The sequence below is a fragment of the Phaseolus vulgaris genome, chromosome 7 (genome assembly GCF_000499845.2).
Source record: "Phaseolus vulgaris cultivar G19833 chromosome 7, P. vulgaris v2.0, whole genome shotgun sequence".
NCBI lineage: Eukaryota > Viridiplantae > Streptophyta > Magnoliopsida > Fabales > Fabaceae > Phaseolus > Phaseolus vulgaris.
The window spans coordinates 38,636,922-38,657,615 of NC_023753.2; the positions used below are offsets into that span (position 1 = coordinate 38,636,922).

The window sequence follows — 20,694 nt, forward strand, 5'->3', positions numbered from 1 at the left end:
TTGTAATGTTACTTAAGTTTTTTATTTTTATTTTATTATAATAAAACCTCATTATTAGTTTTATGTATTACAATTTTATTTTCTCTATTTTATTCGGTTCGCGCGATTTTGGTTCTCCTATTTTGAAATAAAGACATTTAGTTATCCTATTTTATAGAATTCATAATTTTGGTCAAATCCTAAATTTTTCCTATATTTATTTCGTACATTTTATTTCATTAGACTATTTTTTAATGATATTTTAAATGATTACGCTGGGTTCCAAATTTAATTAATTCAAAATAAAATAAATAAAAACATTTACAAAAGTACAAATTTTTAACATAAAAAATTCAAGACCTTAATTTTAGAATAAATACAAAAAAATTACAAAACAGAAATAAAAAGTTATGAATGTGTTTGAATAAATTTTTATGTAAAAAATTTACTAGAGTATATTAAGATTTTTTTTTCATAGACTAAAATTAATTTATACGCAACTTAAAATAGTTCAAACTTGAGATGAGAAAAAAATATTATAAATTAGCTTGTATAACCTAATTTTGATAAGTTAATTTATATTTGTTATCATAAAAGTCCTTAAAGCAATTTGTTTCTTAATCATATTCTTAATTTTAAAAATAACATAATCTAAACTTTAAATTTTTTAGGTACTTATAATAAAAAAATATTTGTTGCGTACCAAATGAGTCAATTTCGAACCTGTTATGATTTAAATTTATTGAGATTGTTGTTATTATTTAATCAGTATTTATATGTTTTCTCATAAATTTTTTTTTGCATATTTCGAAATATGAATTTAACTCATTAAGGACTATTTTAACTGTTGTTACTGTTAAAATATTTCACATTGACTCATCATTCTTGATATGAATATTAAAATATTTCATATTGATTCATTCCTGATACGAATGTTATAATTAATATTATAATACATTAATATGAGAAAAATTAACAAAGATTCATTCCAATAATTTCTTACTATAAATAATTAAAAGATCTAAATATAAATTATGAAAAAAAATAATTTCGAGTATATTAAAAAAACATATATTTAATCCCACAAACTCTAACAAAAGCATGCTTATATATGATAATGAGAGTCTTAAATTAAAAACTAAAAATATTGCATTAGAGATGATATGATGAATAAAGTTAAATAAGTAAATCCTATGTATAAAATAGAATAAAATAGTTTTGTATATAAATGGAGTGGACAATAATGGAGTGTAGTGAAGAATCCATTATGACACTTTTTTGGAGTCAACATCATCTTCACCTTCCCCTCTCACTTAGGGCACCGCCCCTAAAACTTTCATTTCATTTTTCCTATTATTTTTTTATTTTATTATTTTTCTATAAACCACCACTTTTGCCATTTATGATATTTCATATAAGTCATATTAATACCCTTTTTGCCCTATTTTTGGAATAAATTCACCTTTTCAAACTATTGCTACATTATATTTTTATGGTTTTTTCTTCAGTATATTAGAGTAGAAAATAATTCAAGTAGTATTTAGAATATGCAGGACAAAAAGATAAAAAAAAAATTGAGAAGAGGTGAAAAAATAGGAAGTATCATTCCCTTTTTTGGTATATTTATATATATATATATAATTGTGATGTGACCATTTTTATTTTTTTAATCTTAGAGGAGAAGAATGAAAAATGGTGGGGTCTATGTAGATACTCTTTTGAATTCATTTTTACATTGAAAGGAATATTAAATAAATTAACATTATTTAACTAAATGAATTTAACTATAAATTAATAGCAGAAATTTACGAAACAAACTAATCTTAATCCTTCTATTCTACAACTTCTATGATGAATTATATTTTTCTACACTGTTGAAATTTTAACTGACGAAAATTTCTCTTTTAAATTATATTTTTTTTTTCTTTTACAAAGTTCAAACTCGAAATTTTACTTGAGGAAATTAAATTCAATACCACACATGGCCATGTTATCATAACATTGACCAAACAAACTTATAAAAAATATACATTATTTCTTTGTTAAAAAATAGTTTTAATTTATCAAAATATACGTGTTAATATAAAGATATTCAAATCATTTAAAGATTATTGTACATACACTATAGATAATAAAATCTAAATTTGAAACTTTATAGAAACTATCCACATTTATCATCATTAAATTTATCTACTTATACATATTTTAAACAATGAAACAAAATTTGCTAATGGAATGGTATGAGTTTTGACTTTTGACATTTAAGTTGGAATCTTTTTCTTAATGATGTTGTGGAAATAGTTGAATCCTTGGATACCTAATTGAGACTTGAGTAATAATTAGACTAGGACTTGGGATTTGAATAATTAGACCTATAGATATCTAAAATAAATTTTGAGTAATTATTTTAATTATTTATGATCAATCAAAACATTAAAAAAATTTATTAAATTAAAAACCAAGTTACTATATTAACTAAATTAGACACTATTTTATAAATTAAAAAATTATTAATATGTAAAGTATTTTTTATTATTAATAAAAAATTATAAAATAATTTTTAAATTAGTGTCTCATTATTAACTATTAAAATTTTAAATCATATTCTAAATTAATTTTTTATTAATTTCTAAAAGACTAATTTAAAAACTAAAATCTTGATAATTAATTTAGATACTAATTTAAAATTATTTTAAAAAATTAGAGCTTATTAATATTAATTATATTGATATAAGTAGAACACCTGAAGAAGCTATATAAATAAATAATTGTACTTGTGAGCATGGTACCAGGGGAATATCAGAAACTACTCTTAATAATTTATGATATCCATGCCTTATCCTCATTCTGCATTATTAACTCCAATAACTTCTCATTCTTATAATTATTCTTTTACACATTAAAACAATTCAATGTCATTATTTGATTAGACATTCAACATTATTTGATTAGACATTCAACTTAGCTTTAAATCATAGTTTAATGTATTAATGTTTCATGAAAACTTAAAACTTATCACAATTGTTATGGTTATTTTTTTTATATCCATATACGGAAAATGATATATTTTGACATCTAAACAATTACTTGAAAACTTACTTTTAAGAATAATATAGTCATTAGAAAAAAAAAATTTTTGTAATTATAAAAAAAGAAAAAAAAAGAACAAAATAATCGATGTCAACTAGTTATATAATTTTATTGGGGTGCTAATATATATATAATATGTGTGAATTTTTTTTAATCAATGATGACTTCTATTATTGTCCATTAGTTTCTTTTTTTTAATCTAAATTAATCACTAAGATAAATTAATTATTTTGGTATTATTTATTGAAATTTTTCTATAAAAATACTAGAGAAATTCAGTATAAAAGAGTCAATAGATCTATATAAAATATTATGACACCGTATTTAATCTAAAAATTTATTAATTTTTTATCTTTATATTATTTTTCTTGCCTATTTTTATTTAATATGAAATTGTAACCATATTAGTTAAGTGTTTTGAAGAAGATTAGTGTTTGATTATTGAAGTTGAGAGGCATTTTGATAAAGAGGATATAAAATATAATAGTGAGAAAAGTAGAAATAATTGGATTGGAACAAGTGTAAGTGTAGAGTCCTTAAATTTGGGGATTAGGGTTGACGTGGACAATTGGAGTATTACGTGGCGATGTGTCGTTGATGAAACAATTAATGCGACACACAAAGACAATTTTCATATCGTCATTATCCACCAAACCAAACGACTCCTTTTTGGGCCAGTCTTTTTCTTCTCCACACCCTTCTTTTCACACCTATTTTCTATTCACCACTCTTCTTAGCCACACACTTTCAAATTTCTCTTTTCTCCTTTTCTCTCTAGTCAAATTACTTCTATATGTCACTATATGCCACCATTCGCATCATCTTTTCTTCATTTTCTTTCTCACAATTTTTGTTAGCAACCTTACTTTCACAAAACTAGCTCAAAATATGATAAAATTTTTAGCAGTGGTTGAGTGGTTTGTAGAGTCTGAAGAATGTTTGTATGTTAGGTATTGAGCAGGTTGATCTTGATCACTTTTTGTATAAAAGTTAGAACATTCCTAAAATATGTATATGGATATCTCTAAAGTGTTTCATTTTATTTTATTTATTCTTTATTGATAAAAAAATAATTTAATTATTACATCTCAATTATGTCTCAGACTATATTTGTGTTGTAATTTACTTTAGTAATCTTAATGAATTCCAAACCTATTTATAAAAAAAAAGAGTGAATTAAAGAAAAAAGTCTTCGTGTTATTAGATATGAGAATTGTAAATATAAATTATTATAATACATTTTAAGAGTTAAATAATAATAATGTATTAATTAATAGTGCTAAATAATAATAAAAATGGTTTCTAAAATAATTTCTATTATTGTTAAATGGTTTCTAAATTAGTATTTAATTAACCACCAAAGTTTTAACTACCAATTATTTAATTTTTAAATTTGGTAGAAAAAACTTTGGTTGCTAATTAAATACTAATTTAGAAACCATTTAACAATAATAGAAATTAATTTAGAAACTAAAATTTTTTAGTCTCTAAGATGGTTTCTAATTTAGTCACTATAACAACTAATTTTTTTTGTCACTAAAAAATAGTTTTTATTTCATGATTTTCTGATAGTGCATATTAAGAATTAAACTTTAAACTTAACTCAACTTCATAAAACCAGTTTATAAGGTGAGGTTTTACACCCACTTATATATTATGAAATGTCTTAATCTCTAGTTGATGTAAGATTTCCGACATTACCCACCCGTTAAATATTTTAAACTTTTACGTTTAATATATTGTTTTATTTAAGGGCAATAGTGTATTTACAAATTGAATATACAACATATATAAGAAATCAATCTATAAAAGTTAAGAAATTTGGCATATTCACCAAAATTGTTCTTTCTTTTTCCCCACAAGTTTCAATATTAGAAAGATTTTGCAGAAACCCGTGGAGATTTGTACTGCAATTGTTGAAGGTACAAGAAGGAAAATGAAATGTGTTAAAGGTAGAAGAGTGTAATGACAATGAAAATTAAATTTAGGAGAAAGTAGATGGTACCAATATCTTTCAAGGAAGCTTCCTAGAAACTTCATAAAACACAGAGTACGAGTGAAACTCATGTGGATTCTCCTTAACAAGCAAAATGTTTGTTTTATTGTTTCTACATTTACTTTTTCGGTCACTAAAAACAAGTTAGGTCTTTTTGTTTGTTTTGTTCTATTCTTTAATCATCCATTTAATTTATTTTTTTTATAAAAAAAATAAGATGGTAAAAAAAAAGAGTAAACAAGAATGAGGTGAAAACACTACAACAAATTTATTAAATAACAATTAAAATTAAAAACAAAAAAAATAATGACTATATTAACTAAATTAGAGTCGTCAAGTCACTTGTTCTCCGTTTGTGATTTTTCTTGGAGGATCTGGTGTCTTTGCTTTGAATGGCTTGGAGTGTCGTTCATAATCCATTTGGATCCTATGTAAAATTTTATTCAATTCAGGTTGAGTCAGACATCTGTTTGAGTTAATGATGTTTGGGGGCAATTTGGGTTGGAATTGTGAGTGAAATTTGGAAGCATAGGAACTCGGTCGTCTTTAATGGAGGAGTGACAGATGTGTTAGAAGTTTTTGTCTGAGCGCAAGTAAAGGTGTGGTCTTGGATTGCTGCAAAGTCCCGCGAAGTTTATTTTTCCTACCCCTGTTGTGTTCTGGATCCTTTGGCCTGTATACGGCTGATTCGGTAAAGCTAGTTAACGTTTGGTTTGGTTGGTCCTTTGTCCGACGGTTTTGCGTGCCAAGTTAGGAGTTGAATTCTATGTGTTTTTGTAAAATGGTTGGACCACCCCTGAAGTGGTTCCCATTTATTTATTTTTGATTGTTGATAAAAAAAAACTAAATTAGATACTATTTTAGAAACTAAAAAATTATTTGTATTAAAATAGTTTCTAAATTGATATCTAAATTAGCTACCAGGATTTTAGCTACTAAAATTTTATATTATAAATTGGTCTCTAATTTATAATCTAAAATATTAAGCTAAAACTTTGGTAGCTAATGATTATATACCAATTTAAAAATTACTTTATAAAACTTTTATTAATAATAGAAACTACTTTAGATATTAATAATTTTTTTAATTTTTAAAATTATCTTTAATTTAGTTTAAGTAATCAATTATATTAATTTGTAAAATTAATTTGTTCATCTTATTGTAGTGAAGTTTGTATAAAGAAATAGATCTATTATTAATGATATGATAGGAAATGAGATGAATAATGAAGAATAATTCATGTATATATGCTTTAACAAGACTTCTAAAGAGATAGAAAACACAAGTAAATATTTTTTTGGCTATTTACAAAATTCAATTACTTAATTTATTACCAAAACGATTAATTTAGTTTATCACATTATATTTGTTTTGTTTTTATAAACTCTCCTGTTCAATCAGGAACATTTAGTCTTACAAACATGAATTTTAATTTGAGTTTTATGAACAAGGGAAAATGATTTTTTTTTTTAAATGTTAATAAAACATTTGAAGATTTGAAATTTTAAATATATTTAGACAATGGGAAAAAAACAAAAGTAGTGTGCATCTGCATGGATATGGTTGAATTGAGAATGAAAAGAGCATAGAAAACTCCAAAAAGGCTTCTTCCCTCTTCTGCAGGTAATCTGCCATGAAAGCAAGATCTGAAATAGTTAGCTAGAGGTCCCTCTCTAACCCAGCTAACACCACTTTTCATCTTTCTCATCCTCAACTGCAATTCCTATCACATTATTACTATCACTCTTCTTCTCAAACTATTCAATTTTTAATTACACACATCACACAAAAATATAAATAATTAATATTGAATTAACAACTAATTTTAGACAAAAATAATAATTAATTAATAAAAAATTATAAAATAGTTTTTTTTGCCACCGTCAATATAATCTCTATCGTTCAGGAGTCGAACAACAACAATTTGTATACTCCTTTCTCCTCTTATTAATCGAGATGATTTTTTGAGAGACTATATTTTAAAATCTAATGTAATAAATAGTTAAAATATTGATAATTAATATTAGATAAAAAAAGATTAATTTAATTTTTTTATTATTAATAATAAAATATTTTAAATACTAATACTTTTTTAATTTATAAATAATATATAGTTTAATCAATACAGTATTTTTTTTTTAAATTAGTTTTTTAATACTCTATTTACTATTTGTACAGTAACAAAAAGTTATCTTTTATTTTAATTTTAAGTTCCACTCTCAGATCAAATGAATGTAAGTGTATCTTGAAAGACCACACACACCTCAAGATGGTAAGTTAAAAAGAGGCTGAATGAATTATTCAGTAATATTTTTTTTTAATACCAAAATATGATAATTTAATAAAACTTAATTCAATTCTAGAACACATTCTTTCCTTATTTTTTCAGTACAGTTTCTTAAGTCCAATATTTTTGAACTTGTAAGAAGTGAGTCTTTTTTAGAATAAACTATGATATATCTGTAAAATGAATTCTATCCATAACCCTACCAAATGAATATGCATGATTATATGATTATAATGAGAGTATTGTCCTCATTAGAAGCACTTAATTAGCCGGCACATGAGCCATGAGTTGCCACCCTCACTCCTTTCATTGGATCATATATGGTTAACCAAAACCTTTTACACCATTTCAACCTCCATCCAACTAGTTGACACAAACTTCCAAACTCTGAGGAATTGCATGAATAATAATAAAATAATAATAATAATTAAAAAATAAAAGGAAGTTTCGATACGTTCAATATAGTCTCACGTCATCTAGAAGTCGAGATTAAGGTCAATTTAAATATAGTTTTCTCTCTTAATTCACCGAGACGTCTTTTAAGGACAAAATCGTGATGGAACTCCAAACTCTAAAACAAACAATATACCTGTAGTGATTGACCTCTAAGTTAAAATTTAGGATTTAGGATTTAGAAGTCTAGATCAATGTCAGTTTAAATACATCTTTCTCCTTTAACCCATCGACACACTTTTTAAAGACAAAATCGTGATGAAACTTTAAACTCCAAAACAGACAATATATCTGTAGTGATTGACCTATAACGATGGTATCTGAACGGACTTAAGATCGAAAGAGAGATTGCATTAAGATTATGTTGGAGGCATGCAGGGCAACCATGGGCTTACCTAGCGTGCATGGAAGGTCCATAGGGTGCAATCATATCTCCTTGTCTAGTTCTTATCTAAAAAGATAGCAAACATAGTGTTATATGCAGTGAAGGCAAAGGGCAGTTTTGTAACTTGTGCTAGGGTCTTAATTGCCCTTTATAAGAGAGTGTGAGTGTTGTGCATGATTGGATGTGTGCTAATATTTCATCTATTGGTGTTGTTTCTGAGTTGAGTTTTGGTCTTCTTTTCCATTTTGGGATCATCATCACCACTAAAAACAACTCTTTATTCTCCATCCAGGTATTCTCTTCTTCTTTCTTCTCCCATTCACTTATTTATATACAATAATATCATCTTTTCCTCTCTTCAATTATTACTCCTTTTACTCTTTCACTACTTCACTCTTATCACCCTTTCCCTCCTAATCTTTCTCAAATAAATACCAATATTTCTGCTATATAATATGCCACTCTACAGTTTTTTTTATAGAAAGAAACAATATATACATAAGAATAAGAAGTGATTCATATAAAAAAAAACTAAAACGAGCTTAAAACATATATAACACTTACCCTTATTTCTTGTAGTATATATATTTTACATTATAAACTCTTATACGAGATTTATAGTGGTAGATTATTTTTTACTTTTTCATTTGGATGGTTTGGAGATCAAAGAAATTAGTTCCTATTATATAGGTATATATAAGGGTTGAACCACTCTTAAGTGCTTCATGTTATTAGTTGATAAAAAAAATATTATAAACTGATCCATATAAATTGTAAATTTGTTTTTCTACTAGAGAAATAATATGAGGGGTTCATTTGTTTAATTAAGTTGTTTTTGAATCAATGGTTGAATAGGGCATGAACACACTACACTACTTCAATACGGAGAAAGAAGAGATAATTTCTAAGCAGCAATACTGAAACTCTTCAATTTTTCAAAGGATAATAGAATTTCTCTTCTAATGATATTTATTTGGTTATCAACAAAGATTAAATGAATTAAAAGAAATATTTCAAGTAAGTCATTATTTGTTTAAATTAAGATTTTTTTGTTATTGGAGAACAGTGGTGAAAATATGGAGAAAGCAAACACATCACTAGTGAGAACGAAATCCGATCAGTTGGTGGAGTCTATGGTGGCGGCGATGAAGTCGCCGCCGTCGAGCGACCACTCTGCGAACGGGGTGGGGGAAGGTGGCGGGACCCTTTCGAGGAAGTCGAGCAGGCGGCTGACCGGCGCGTCACCAGGACGCGGCGGCGGAGGGAAGAACACGCACATAAGGAAGTCGAGAAGTGCTCAAATAAGCCAAATGAAGTTGGAGTTTGATGATTTGAGCAGTGGTGCAGCACTGAGCAGAGCTTCAAGTGCTAGCTTGGGACTCTCTTTCTCCTTCACTGGCTTCACCATGCCTCCTGAAGAAATTGCTGACTCCAAACCCTTCAGCGATGATGATATTCGTAAGTTAATGCTATCTACCATCTCTTTCTTTCCCTCACTTTTCTATATCATGCATTTTCTTCTTCAGACACATTTCTTAAATGATGTGTTTAGGGTTTAAGCTGTGTTAAACACCGAAACTCGTAGAACACGAATTGGTAATGTGTCAAATTAAAACAAAAATTTTGTTAGATTAATGATATTTTAGTACGGTTTTAACACAATTTTAAAAAATAAAAATACATTAATATATATATATATATTTTAATATGAATATAAAAATAAAAAACAAATTCTTTTGAACCAATCATAAAAAATATTTTTTTGTTAAAAAAATAAAAACATATTTATACACATAATTCTTTAAAATTTGTGTTTTTTATCTTACATTTTAGAAATTATATGTATATCTAACTGAGTACTAGAAATTATATGTATATTTAATTGAGTTCTAGTCAGTCTATGTCGCAGAAAGAATTTCATACTTACTATTCTTTCGAAACTATTTATTTTTAACACAAATATTATTATAAAAATTTTTCAGAAACATTACAATTCTGATTAAACAATGATATGCTAAAAATACTTAGAGTGTATAATTTTTTTTCCATTTAATGTAAAATATATAATAAATAAACCAAATGAAATGAATTAAACTTTGTTTGTTTTATTCTATAGGTTGATCCTTATATATAGCGTCAATCATTCAATGATGGTCCAGGATAATTGAAAATGATGTCACTTTTCATTTTTTATATTCAATGGACAAATAAATAATTATAAAGTAAGAACTTGATAGTAGAAAAAGTTTTGGAAAATGAAATTCTTACACTCATTCAAATCAATTTCTATGTATCATTCAAATTGTTTTCTATGTATCATTCAAATCATTAGGAATATACATAAAGTTAAATCTACACTACTTATAATATTTTACTTCTATTTTTCCATTAAACCAGCTATCTTATTTCATTCTCTCCACTATAAAACAATAAAAATACATAAAGTAGCCATACAAATACGACTTCCTAAATGCATGATATTTTATATCAATTTTTATTGAAAATACAACCTCTCTAGAGTTAAAATATTTATTATATAAATAAATTAGCTGATAAATTTGAGAGATAGCATTACTAGGATCATTTGAGGTATGATTTGTTTTGGAGTTCGGTGCAATTTTGTCCTTAAAAGATTTTCAGGTGAGTTGAGTGAGGAATATGTATTTAAATTGCTCTTAACCTCGACTCTTAAGCGATGTTAGACTATATTGGCAATCCTGGAACAAACTCTCCTAGTCAAGGTACAAGAGGAGGATTTCTCCTAGTTGAAGGGCTAAGAAACATTTTCGTCCTCACAAACAATGTCATTGTTCTAACTTCAAAACAGACAATACCTCAAATACGATGATTGACACTAACGATACTATCTTCTGAACTTTGAAGTCCGAACCATCTAATTTATAATGAAGGTGGAATCTCAGCATACTAAATAAAAGTGATATATTTTTTATTAATAAAGTATATACTATCTGAATTTGAGTAATTTAATTTAAAGAGGTATGTTATATGTATATATGGTGTCGTGGAGGTATAGTAACCAGAGAATATATATGGTGAGATTGGGTGTGATGTGTGATGGAGATTTACTTTACAGATCTGAGTAGATTTCCTTTTTGTGAATAATAATAATGAAAGAAGCATCTGCATGCATTTATCAGAACAACCTTTTGGAAAGGGCAAAGAGAACAGAAAGTGAAGAACATCAAAACTTCATTCATTTTCCTGTTAACTGCTATAATCCAAACAACTCAACTCCCTCTTCGTACCTTTCCGTAATCACTCCAACCAAACTTTTCTACACTAAAATCACATTACTATTTTTATACCAAAATTATTTTTTAAATTACAATTTTTCCATTGGTATGAATATATATGTCTTTATAACTCTTTCAATTAGGAACAAATTTTAATTACTTGAATATAATTTTTTTTAAGAGTATAAGTTTTTGCTAGGTTTTGAATTTTGTTTTTATTTAAAAAATAAAATAAAATAAAACAAGATAATTTAGAAATAGTTCCATCTATGTATAGAAAAACTTCAAACCAATCTTCTTAAAACCCAACTAATTCGGGATTCAACAAATTTTACAAAACTTTAATCATAATGACAAATACAAATCAAGACTAATGAAAGCATGATAAAGACATGATCACAATAGACATCATCCCTCAAACAGAGTCATGTTTAGGGTTTAGGGTTTCTGACACAAATACAAATTAAAAATCATCTACACCCTTCTCCAAAATCGAACACAATTTTTGTCAGCAGCCCAGAAAAAGTCAAACACTCAAGTCTCATAAAATATATAATTGGGTGATTTTTTTTTTCTAAAAAAATCAAAATGATTTTTTTCATTTTTTTAATATTTTGCTTATAAAAAGTTGTGAAAAAGTTTGATAGAAAAGCATGTAGTAAAAAGTAAATTGGATAGATTTGGCATTAAAGAAAAGGTTGTGGTAGATCTGAAAGGAAGGAGTGTAACCACAAAAAGCCCGTGATTGATTACTCAGTCTAGTGGTCCCCACAACACACTCCTCTTCAACATAACTGTCTTTTTCATTATCTCTTCTCATTAATAATTCCATCACCATTCTCATTAACATTTATACTTATATTAAAACATTCATTAACATCAATCATTTACACTAATTACATCCTTTAACAACTTTTTTAGTTAAATAAACCAATTCAATCATTGAATTGGATTTTCTCTAGAATGGATCATGTTTGTAGAATTGTGTGAAAACAAACTAATTGCTCTTTCATTAATCTACTTTATTTTATCATACAATCTATATATTGAGTATAAATAAACGTGGCTAAATAAAATATTAAAGAACATGTTAATTAATTATGTGAAATTTGATATACATATTTTAAAAAAATTACTAATTAAATAATTTAATATTGGTTAAATTAATTTCTTAAAAGTTTATATAAATTTTATGCTTGCTCGACTTTTTCTCCTCTTAAACTTACTAATTTTATGACCTAAATATGTATTTCCTTCTTCTTTTTTAAATATATCTAACCAGACTGATTTTTTTTAATTATTTATTTTATTGATTTTTTTTACCAAAATACCATTAATTTTCTACTAATATGTAAATAATAAATAAATGCTATATTTTTCTCACGAAAATTGAGAAAATAAGCTTTAAAATTTAAAACCCTAACACGAATATTCTCTCTCTCTATCCATATATTTATTATTTAAATATAATTTTGAAAATAATATTACAGTAATAGATTAAATTAATATTATTATCTAAATAAATAATTTTTCTTAATAATCTTAAATTAGCTATAAGTATACATACTTAGAGAGAAAAGCCAACATAATAAGACTTCAAAATTTAAAGTGATTGAGTGGAGAAATCTAACTAATTTTTAATAAAAATTAAAAAATCACTCCAAAAAAAATTATTAAATAATAACTAAATTTAGAGATCAGAAATAATTAGTCACTATATTAACTAAACTAGATACTAATTTAGAAACTAAAAAATATTGATATTTTCGATTATTAATAAAAGTTTATAAAATAGTTTTTAAGTTTGTATTTAAATTAGAAACTAAGGTTTTAGTTACTAATATTTTATATTCTAAATTAGTTTCTAAAAGATTAATATAAACTAAGTTAGAGTATAAAGTAGTAAGTAACTAAAACCTTGATAGGTAACAGTTGAAAACTAATTTAAAAACTATTTTATAATTTTTTTAATAATATAAATTATTTTAAATACATTTTTTTTTAGTTTATAAAATGGTCGCACTAATCTAGTCAAATAATAATTAATTATTTTGATGTTTGAAATTAATTTTTATGTAATGATTTTCTTGTAATAGTGAACGTGTATATATGTTTATAAGATGATTAAAAAACATAATTAGCTGTATAAAGTAAGTGTAGTTAATTGTACTAATTACTACTTGTACTAATTTTCTGATGTGATTCATTGGGTGGCTTTTCAATTTATTGGAGAGACTTCTCAGTCAAGGTTTTGGTTTCTTTCTGCATCTGTGTCCATCATCATATATAAAGCTCCAACCATTTTTCTTCTTGAGGTACTGTTATGAGGGGAACCTGACACATTTTGTGAACTAATGTCTTTGAAAGACAATTTTACTTGTTAATTATGTCGTACCTATGGCTCCACACACAAGTGAAACTGTCTCTGTCTGTGTTTTTTTTTTCCTTCTTCCTTTTTTCTGGGAGACCAAATTGCCTCATACTTGGGCCCCTCGATTAAATTCAGGTTGACTTTTCACTTTCACTGATATGAGGATGCAACTTCACTATGATCCATGCTACCCCACATGAGTTTTCATGACCAGCAAATGTTGCACCCCTTTAATGGATCATGTAGTGTCACTGACATGAGAAGCATCCATGCATAGTTTCTTTCGAATCATTTTAAAGATATCTGCCCTCTCAACGTAACACCACCACATAGACTTGGTCAAGATCAAGAACAAGCACATTTATTCATTTCTAGTGCACAATTGTGTTGGCCTCTGATTAAGGAGCTTCTTTTTCCCAACTTGAATTCTATAAAAAGGGTTGTTTACTATGTATGTTGCAGCTGAAGATATCGAAGCTGGGCCTAGGACAAAGTTTCAAACAGAACCTACTTTACCCATATTTCTCAAGGTAATGCACATTTTACATGTATAATTATCTCCATCTCTACACCAACTTCTGTTAGATTCAATATTAGACATCATTATACAACTTGACATAATTAGTAGTACTATTTAGTACTTGAATATTTTTTGAACTCATGCGTATCTTACATTTTAGAGATTATATGTTTCCATATTGTATCAGTGTCCGTGTCAGTCTATCCTACATAGCTATTTAGTACTTGAATATATTTTGAACTGTATAACATTGAGCATAGTTCTTATGATGTGTTGGTGATGGATGACACACATATAATGAGTTTTGTTCTTGTTATGGAATGTGCAGTTCACAGATGTGAGCTACAAGGTAGTGATGAAAGGCATGACCACAACTGAGGAGAAGGATATCTTGAATGGGATCACTGGTTCTGTAAATCCAGGGGAAGTTTTGGCATTGATGGGTCCCTCAGGAAGTGGAAAAACAACTCTTTTAAACCTTCTTGGTGGCAGGCTATGCCATCCTATAAGTGGTGGCTCTATCACTTACAATGATGAACCATACTCTAAGTTCCTTAAGAGCAGGTAAAACATATAATTATAATAGCCATATTTACATGCTTATATGGTGTATTTGTATACCACCTTACCAAGTGCATCTGCAAGAAACATATTCAAAAAGTGAGAATAAAGAGGGTACTTGAATTAAATTAAAGAAGTTATTTTTAAGATAATTATCCAAAAGTTAACCACCATATCATATATAACAGTTTTGTAGTAGTTATTTCATCAATGCATATAAGATTTTCTCTTAATTTAAACATAGTGATGAAATTCTTAACAAGTCAAAGGTTGCAAGTTTGTTAGTGATCAAAATGTACTTCCATCAATAGGATAGAGGTTTAACACTATTTTCCCTTCAAATGGTGTACTTGTATTTGTTTGTGACAGGATAGGGTTTGTGACACAAGATGATGTTCTTTTTCCTCACTTGACTGTGAAAGAGACTTTGACATACTCAGCCAGACTAAGGCTTCCAAAGACATTCACAAAGGAGCAAAAGGAAAAACGAGCTTTAGATGTAATCTATGAGCTTGGCTTGGAGAGGTAAATGGTTACATTCCATATCCTTAACAATGAGTGTCGAAATTATTATGAGCACAAAAGTCACATTATAGAAAAAGACATGGTAAGGAGTGAAGAGTAGAGAGAACTATAACCATTTTACATGTTATTACTACTTAAATATGGAATCCAATAGTTTACATTTTATGTATGAAAAAGGTGCCAAGACACTATGATTGGTGGTTCCTTTGTTCGTGGAGTATCTGGTGGTGAGAGAAAGAGAGTTTGTATTGGCAATGAGATCATAATCAACCCTTCTCTTCTTTTTCTTGATGAACCAACATCTGGTTTGGATTCTACAACAGCCTTGAGGATCGTTCAGATGCTACAAGACATAGCAGAGGTATTTGTTATATCATATCCTAAGATTTTAGACCACACCTAATATCTCATGAGAAATACTGGTAGACGCTCTTTTTAACACGCTCTCTGTTAGGACAGACCCAAGACCCAATACTACAGACAGACTCAAACTCAATCACCTATTTAAGTAACAGATTTCTCTGAACGAAGAAGTGAAGAATTTGATAACCCTATACTAAGACTAATAAAACTAGGATTATCAAATTCTTCTCTTCTTCATATAGAGAAACCCTGTTACTTAAATAGGTAATTGAGTTTTGGTCTGGGTATCGGATCTGTCCTAACACTCTCAAACATGATATTATTGACTAAAAACAAGTGAAAATCACAAAATTTTATTCTATGCTTGATGATGAACCTGCAAGGTATCTTATCCATGACTAAACCTTTATCACTAGCTTGTGAATTGCAATTGTAGGCTGGCAAAACAGTGGTGACAACAATCCACCAACCATCAAGCAGACTCTTTCACAAATTTGACAAGCTGATCCTTCTTGGAAAAGGGAGTTTGCTTTACTTTGGAAAAGCATCAGAAACACTCACTTACTTCCAGTCTATAGGATGTTCACCACTTATTTCCATGAACCCGGCAGAGTTTTTGTTAGACCTTGCTAATGGAAACATAAATGATGTTTCCCTACCTTCAGAGTTGGAAGATAGAGTGCAGATGGAAAATGCAGAAGCAGAAACACCAAATGGAAAACCATCACCAGCAGTTGTACACGAGGTAACCTTATCAAACTTATCATGCATGTCAATTTGTGGATTACAAAAATGATACATAGACAACCTTGTTCCATTATACAAACCCTCTTTCTTTATCTAAAATTTCAATTTTTGTATGAAATGACAAAAATACCCTTTTTATATCATCAACTAAAAGTCATATAGTGGAGCAGAGTGTCAATATATCATTGCTCTTGTGATTAAACATGAAGGATACATTAACAACCTGCTCCAGTATACAACCTGTGATTCATGATATGAAAAAAGGTATTTTTGTCATTTCATGAAAAAAAACTAAAATTTTAGACAAAGAAATGAGGTTGTAGACTGGTGCAAGTTGTCAATATATCACTTTTCGTGATTAAATGATTCTATACAAAAATTCTTTACACTATCAGTAGTAGGTAGACATAGTTTTTGCGTAGGTTTTCATGACCAAAGCAAATTTGATGTAGTTTAGTGTTGAGTTTTAATATCATGCAAGTCTTGAGATGAGAAAATCTTGATGTCATCAAAGATGAATTTGAACAGTATCTGGTGGAGGCATATGAAACTCGAGTAGCAGAAACAGAAAAGAAAAAACTAATGGTTCCTATACCTCTTGATGAAGCAGTGAAGTCTAAAGTGTGTTCTCATAAGAGACAATGGGGAGCAAGTTGGGATGAGCAATATTCCATATTGTTTTGGAGAGGAATCAAAGAACGTAGACATGACTATTTTAGCTGGTTAAGAATCACTCAAGTTTTATCTACTGCTGTCATCTTAGGATTACTCTGGTGGCAATCAGATACCAAGAACCCAAAAGATCTGCAAGATCAGGTAAGCTATTTCTGCTACTCTTAAAATGGTGACAAAAGTCATAAAAACCAAGGAAAAGAAAGAAAGCACATACACATCTAGAATGCTGGAAACATCCCTTCTAACATATTCTTTATTTTTAATTAAAATTTATTGAATTTTTTTTTATCGATAATAAAAAATAAATAAATGTGAATCACTTCAAAGAATGATTTAACTCTTATATAGAACATACACCCTAAGCCTCCTCCACCCAAACCAAACTGCTCCGCTAAACGTCTAAAAACAACCCACTTGACTAAACTCAGAGAACCCACCTAAAAACAAACACCTGAGCAAATACATCAATAAACCATTCTCATACAAACCAAAAGGTTAAAAAAGTACAAAGTGAGACTTGGTGGTGATCCACGACGAAGCATTTAATTGAAACTTATAAAATCATAAACAGGAATATTTTAAATATAGTTAAACACATTTTGTGATCTTAATAAATTTTAGTCAACAATAACACATTAGAAAAAGTGTACAACAGAATTGTATTTTTCTTTATTAGACATGATATCAGAAGCATGAACATTGTAAGATATTGATTGATCTTTGTGGATTGCAGGCAGGGTTGCTATTCTTTATTGCTGTTTTCTGGGGATTTTTTCCTGTTTTCACTGCAATATTCACATTTCCTCAAGAGAGAGCCATGCTGAGTAAGGAGAGAGCAGCAGATATGTACAGACTAAGTGCATACTTCCTGGCTAGAACCACCAGTGACCTTCCACTTGACCTCATTTTACCAGTGCTTTTTCTACTTGTTGTTTATTTCATGGCTGGTCTCAAACTCAGTGTTGCACCATTTTTCCTCACCATTCTTACTGTCTTCCTCTGCATAGTGGCTGCTCAGGTATGCATTCAGTTTCCACATAATGCAAGTATAAAGATTTATACAAAGTAAAATCAATTAGAAAACACAATAACATGACTTTATAAAAACCAATAGTTTTTTTGTCAGATATGATAATCTATAATTAAATGACAGTGTAAAAAGATTTTATATCAGCCATATTATTTTCAAAGATTTGTGTGAACAAACAAGAAATGTTCATACTATTTTTCATGCCTTTGAATAAAAGAAGTAAAATAAAAACAAGGAATTGTTTTGTAAAAAATCAGTGTTTCAAACCAAATTGAGTTCTTACCATGGTTTTTGTGAAGCAGGGACTTGGACTTGCTATTGGAGCCACATTAATGGACTTGAAAAGAGCAACAACTTTAGCTTCAGTAACTGTGATGACCTTCATGCTGGCTGGAGGATTTTTTGTGCAGGTAAACAAACATTCCAGTTCAGTCTCTATTTCAAATAAAACATCAAACCCCTCAGGGTATTTTCACTAGTACAATAGAGCTTGAACTAAAGAAAATTGACACGATTTTAAATGTCAAATTCAATTCTGGACTAGTTACGAGGCTCGGACACACCTTTAAAATGGTGTGTCTGTGTCGGACACACATATCAGACACCGACACGCGTACGATACTCATAGAACACGTATCGATGAAGTGTCCAATTCAAAAATTATTTTTTGGATCTTTGACAATTCTATGGTTCCAATACAATTTTAAAAAGGACAAATACATTAATTTTAAAAAAACTCAAACTTATTATATAAGTTTTTATTATGATTATAAAAATAAAAAATAAATCCTTTTAAACCAGTCATAAAACTTGTATACATAAATCTTTATTTTTAATTTATATAATTTATAATTATATAATATATAGATTCGTGTCCTTATATCCTACATTTTAAAGATTATATGTGTGGAGTGTCTGTGTTTGTGTTCATGTTGTAATAATGTATATGTCAGTTTCTGTCACTTTTTTGTTCAGAATAATAGTTAACATGTGTAGTTACTTTGGCAGAGAGTCCCCATATTTTTTTCATGGATCCGGTACATGTCTTTCAACTACCACACCTACAAACTTCTGCTGAAGGTTCAATATGAACACATTTCACCAATCATAAATGGCATCAGAATTGATAGTGGTGCAACAGAGGTAGCTGCTCTAATAGCCATGGTTTTTGGCTACCGTTTCTTGGCATATCTTTCTCTAAGAAGAATGAAACTTCAATCTGGGGCTTAACATAAACTTCACTCTCTGCATCAATCAAGACTCACACACACACACCAATTGGTGCACCTAGCTAGCTAGAGCTTCTGGCTTTTTTGATTTAGTCTTGTGAATATTGTATTTCACTTAGCATTAGCATGGTGAAACAAGCAACCACATGCTGTGATCATAGGCACAGCATTATCTGGAGAATTCAGATATTTGTTTTAGAGAGATACTTAACTCTGCAACAATGTTTAATTGACTCAAGTTTATCCATTTGCTGTGTAAGTACCATAGTTAAGTTGCTTACACCTTTTTTTGAAATGACAATTGTCAAGAAGGATATAACTTGACACCAACAAACTTTTTGTTTTGATCCAAAAGAATCTTTCTGATTTTGCTTTTAATTCAGATCACATTATTTTTTGTGTTATTGAATTTGAGTTAACAATCTTAACAATTTAATTGACAAATTCAATCTGATTTTATCCATTGATATTCTTTTTCATGTGTGAGTTCAATTGGTACATAAATCTTCTACATTTGACTAAGAATATTTTTAATCAACCAAAATTAACTTAGCTTTTGAAAGATTGCTTTTAATGCATCTTAGATATATTTTTATCAAAGTTAATCAAGATAAAAAACATATACATTTATACAACTCGAGTATTAATATAACTGTAAGATAAACTCATCAACTCAATCTTCATTAAACTGAAATGGTTGAAGACATCAAATAATATTAAAACGAGTTTGCTTCAATCTTCACTTTCAACAATCTTAAAAAATATATAACATCTAAATGTTTCTTTAAAATATTAAAAACAAAACTTTATAACATAAAATTTAATGACCCAAATTGTTAAATATAAAAAAGCATTTACTATAAAATCATTAAAAAAGTGAAGTATTAGCCTATAAGAAGACTTCACTCAAAAAAAATGTGAAATCGTCACATGCATGAAGACTTCACTTGAAAAATTAAAGTCATCATATCCTTGGATATTTGTATTTGTTAAGAAAAAGAAGATTTTTTATATAATAAAAAAGCTAATTTTATTTTGTAAGTAATTTTGTGTAAGAAAACTCACAAAATATAACTTGAAATTATAGATTTTCGTTGCAACCCTATTATTTCCAGTGAATCTATGTAGAATTTTTATTTTATCAAACTTGTGATTTATTTCAAATTTTCCTACAAGAATTTTCTACAGTAATTGATATAACTCTGATAAAAGTTTGATTATTTTCTTA

The 20,694-nt window shown here is 28.0% G+C and overlaps 1 protein-coding gene across 2 annotated transcripts; it reads left to right on the forward strand.

The window, feature by feature from the left end:
* Positions 1 to 8,124: 8,124 nt before the first annotated feature.
* Positions 8,125 to 19,713, forward strand: LOC137830717 (ABC transporter G family member 22-like). Of its 2 annotated transcripts, none has more exons than XM_068638198.1 (11): positions 8,125 to 8,483; positions 9,258 to 9,649; positions 14,279 to 14,346; positions 14,665 to 14,900; positions 15,267 to 15,422; positions 15,600 to 15,783; positions 16,222 to 16,530; positions 17,061 to 17,348; positions 17,941 to 18,225; positions 18,540 to 18,647; positions 19,246 to 19,713. In XM_068638198.1, the coding sequence occupies exons 2-11, from the start codon at positions 9,268 to 9,270 to the stop codon at positions 19,465 to 19,467; spliced, it is 2,238 nt and encodes a 745-aa protein (XP_068494299.1). In that variant the 5' UTR covers positions 8,125 to 8,483; positions 9,258 to 9,267; the 3' UTR covers positions 19,468 to 19,713. The 2 variants fall into 2 exon arrangements, with proteins under 2 accessions (XP_068494299.1, XP_068494300.1); XM_068638199.1 differs by having other exon boundaries at positions 8,358 to 8,483; positions 9,253 to 9,649.
* Positions 19,714 to 20,694: the final 981 nt, after the last annotated feature.

Excerpts from the sequence above, each read along its gene's own strand:
- LOC137830717 (XM_068638199.1), top strand. The coding sequence starts at position 8,373 with ATGTGTGCTAATATTTCATCTATTGGTGTTGTTTCTGAGTTGAGTTTT. Across the intron at positions 15,423-15,599 it reads TATGAGCTTGGCTTGGAGAG|GTGCCAAGACACTATGATTG; the intron begins GTAAATGGTTAC and ends TGTATGAAAAAG. Across the intron at positions 18,226-18,539 it reads TCTGCATAGTGGCTGCTCAG|GGACTTGGACTTGCTATTGG; the intron begins GTATGCATTCAG and ends TTTGTGAAGCAG.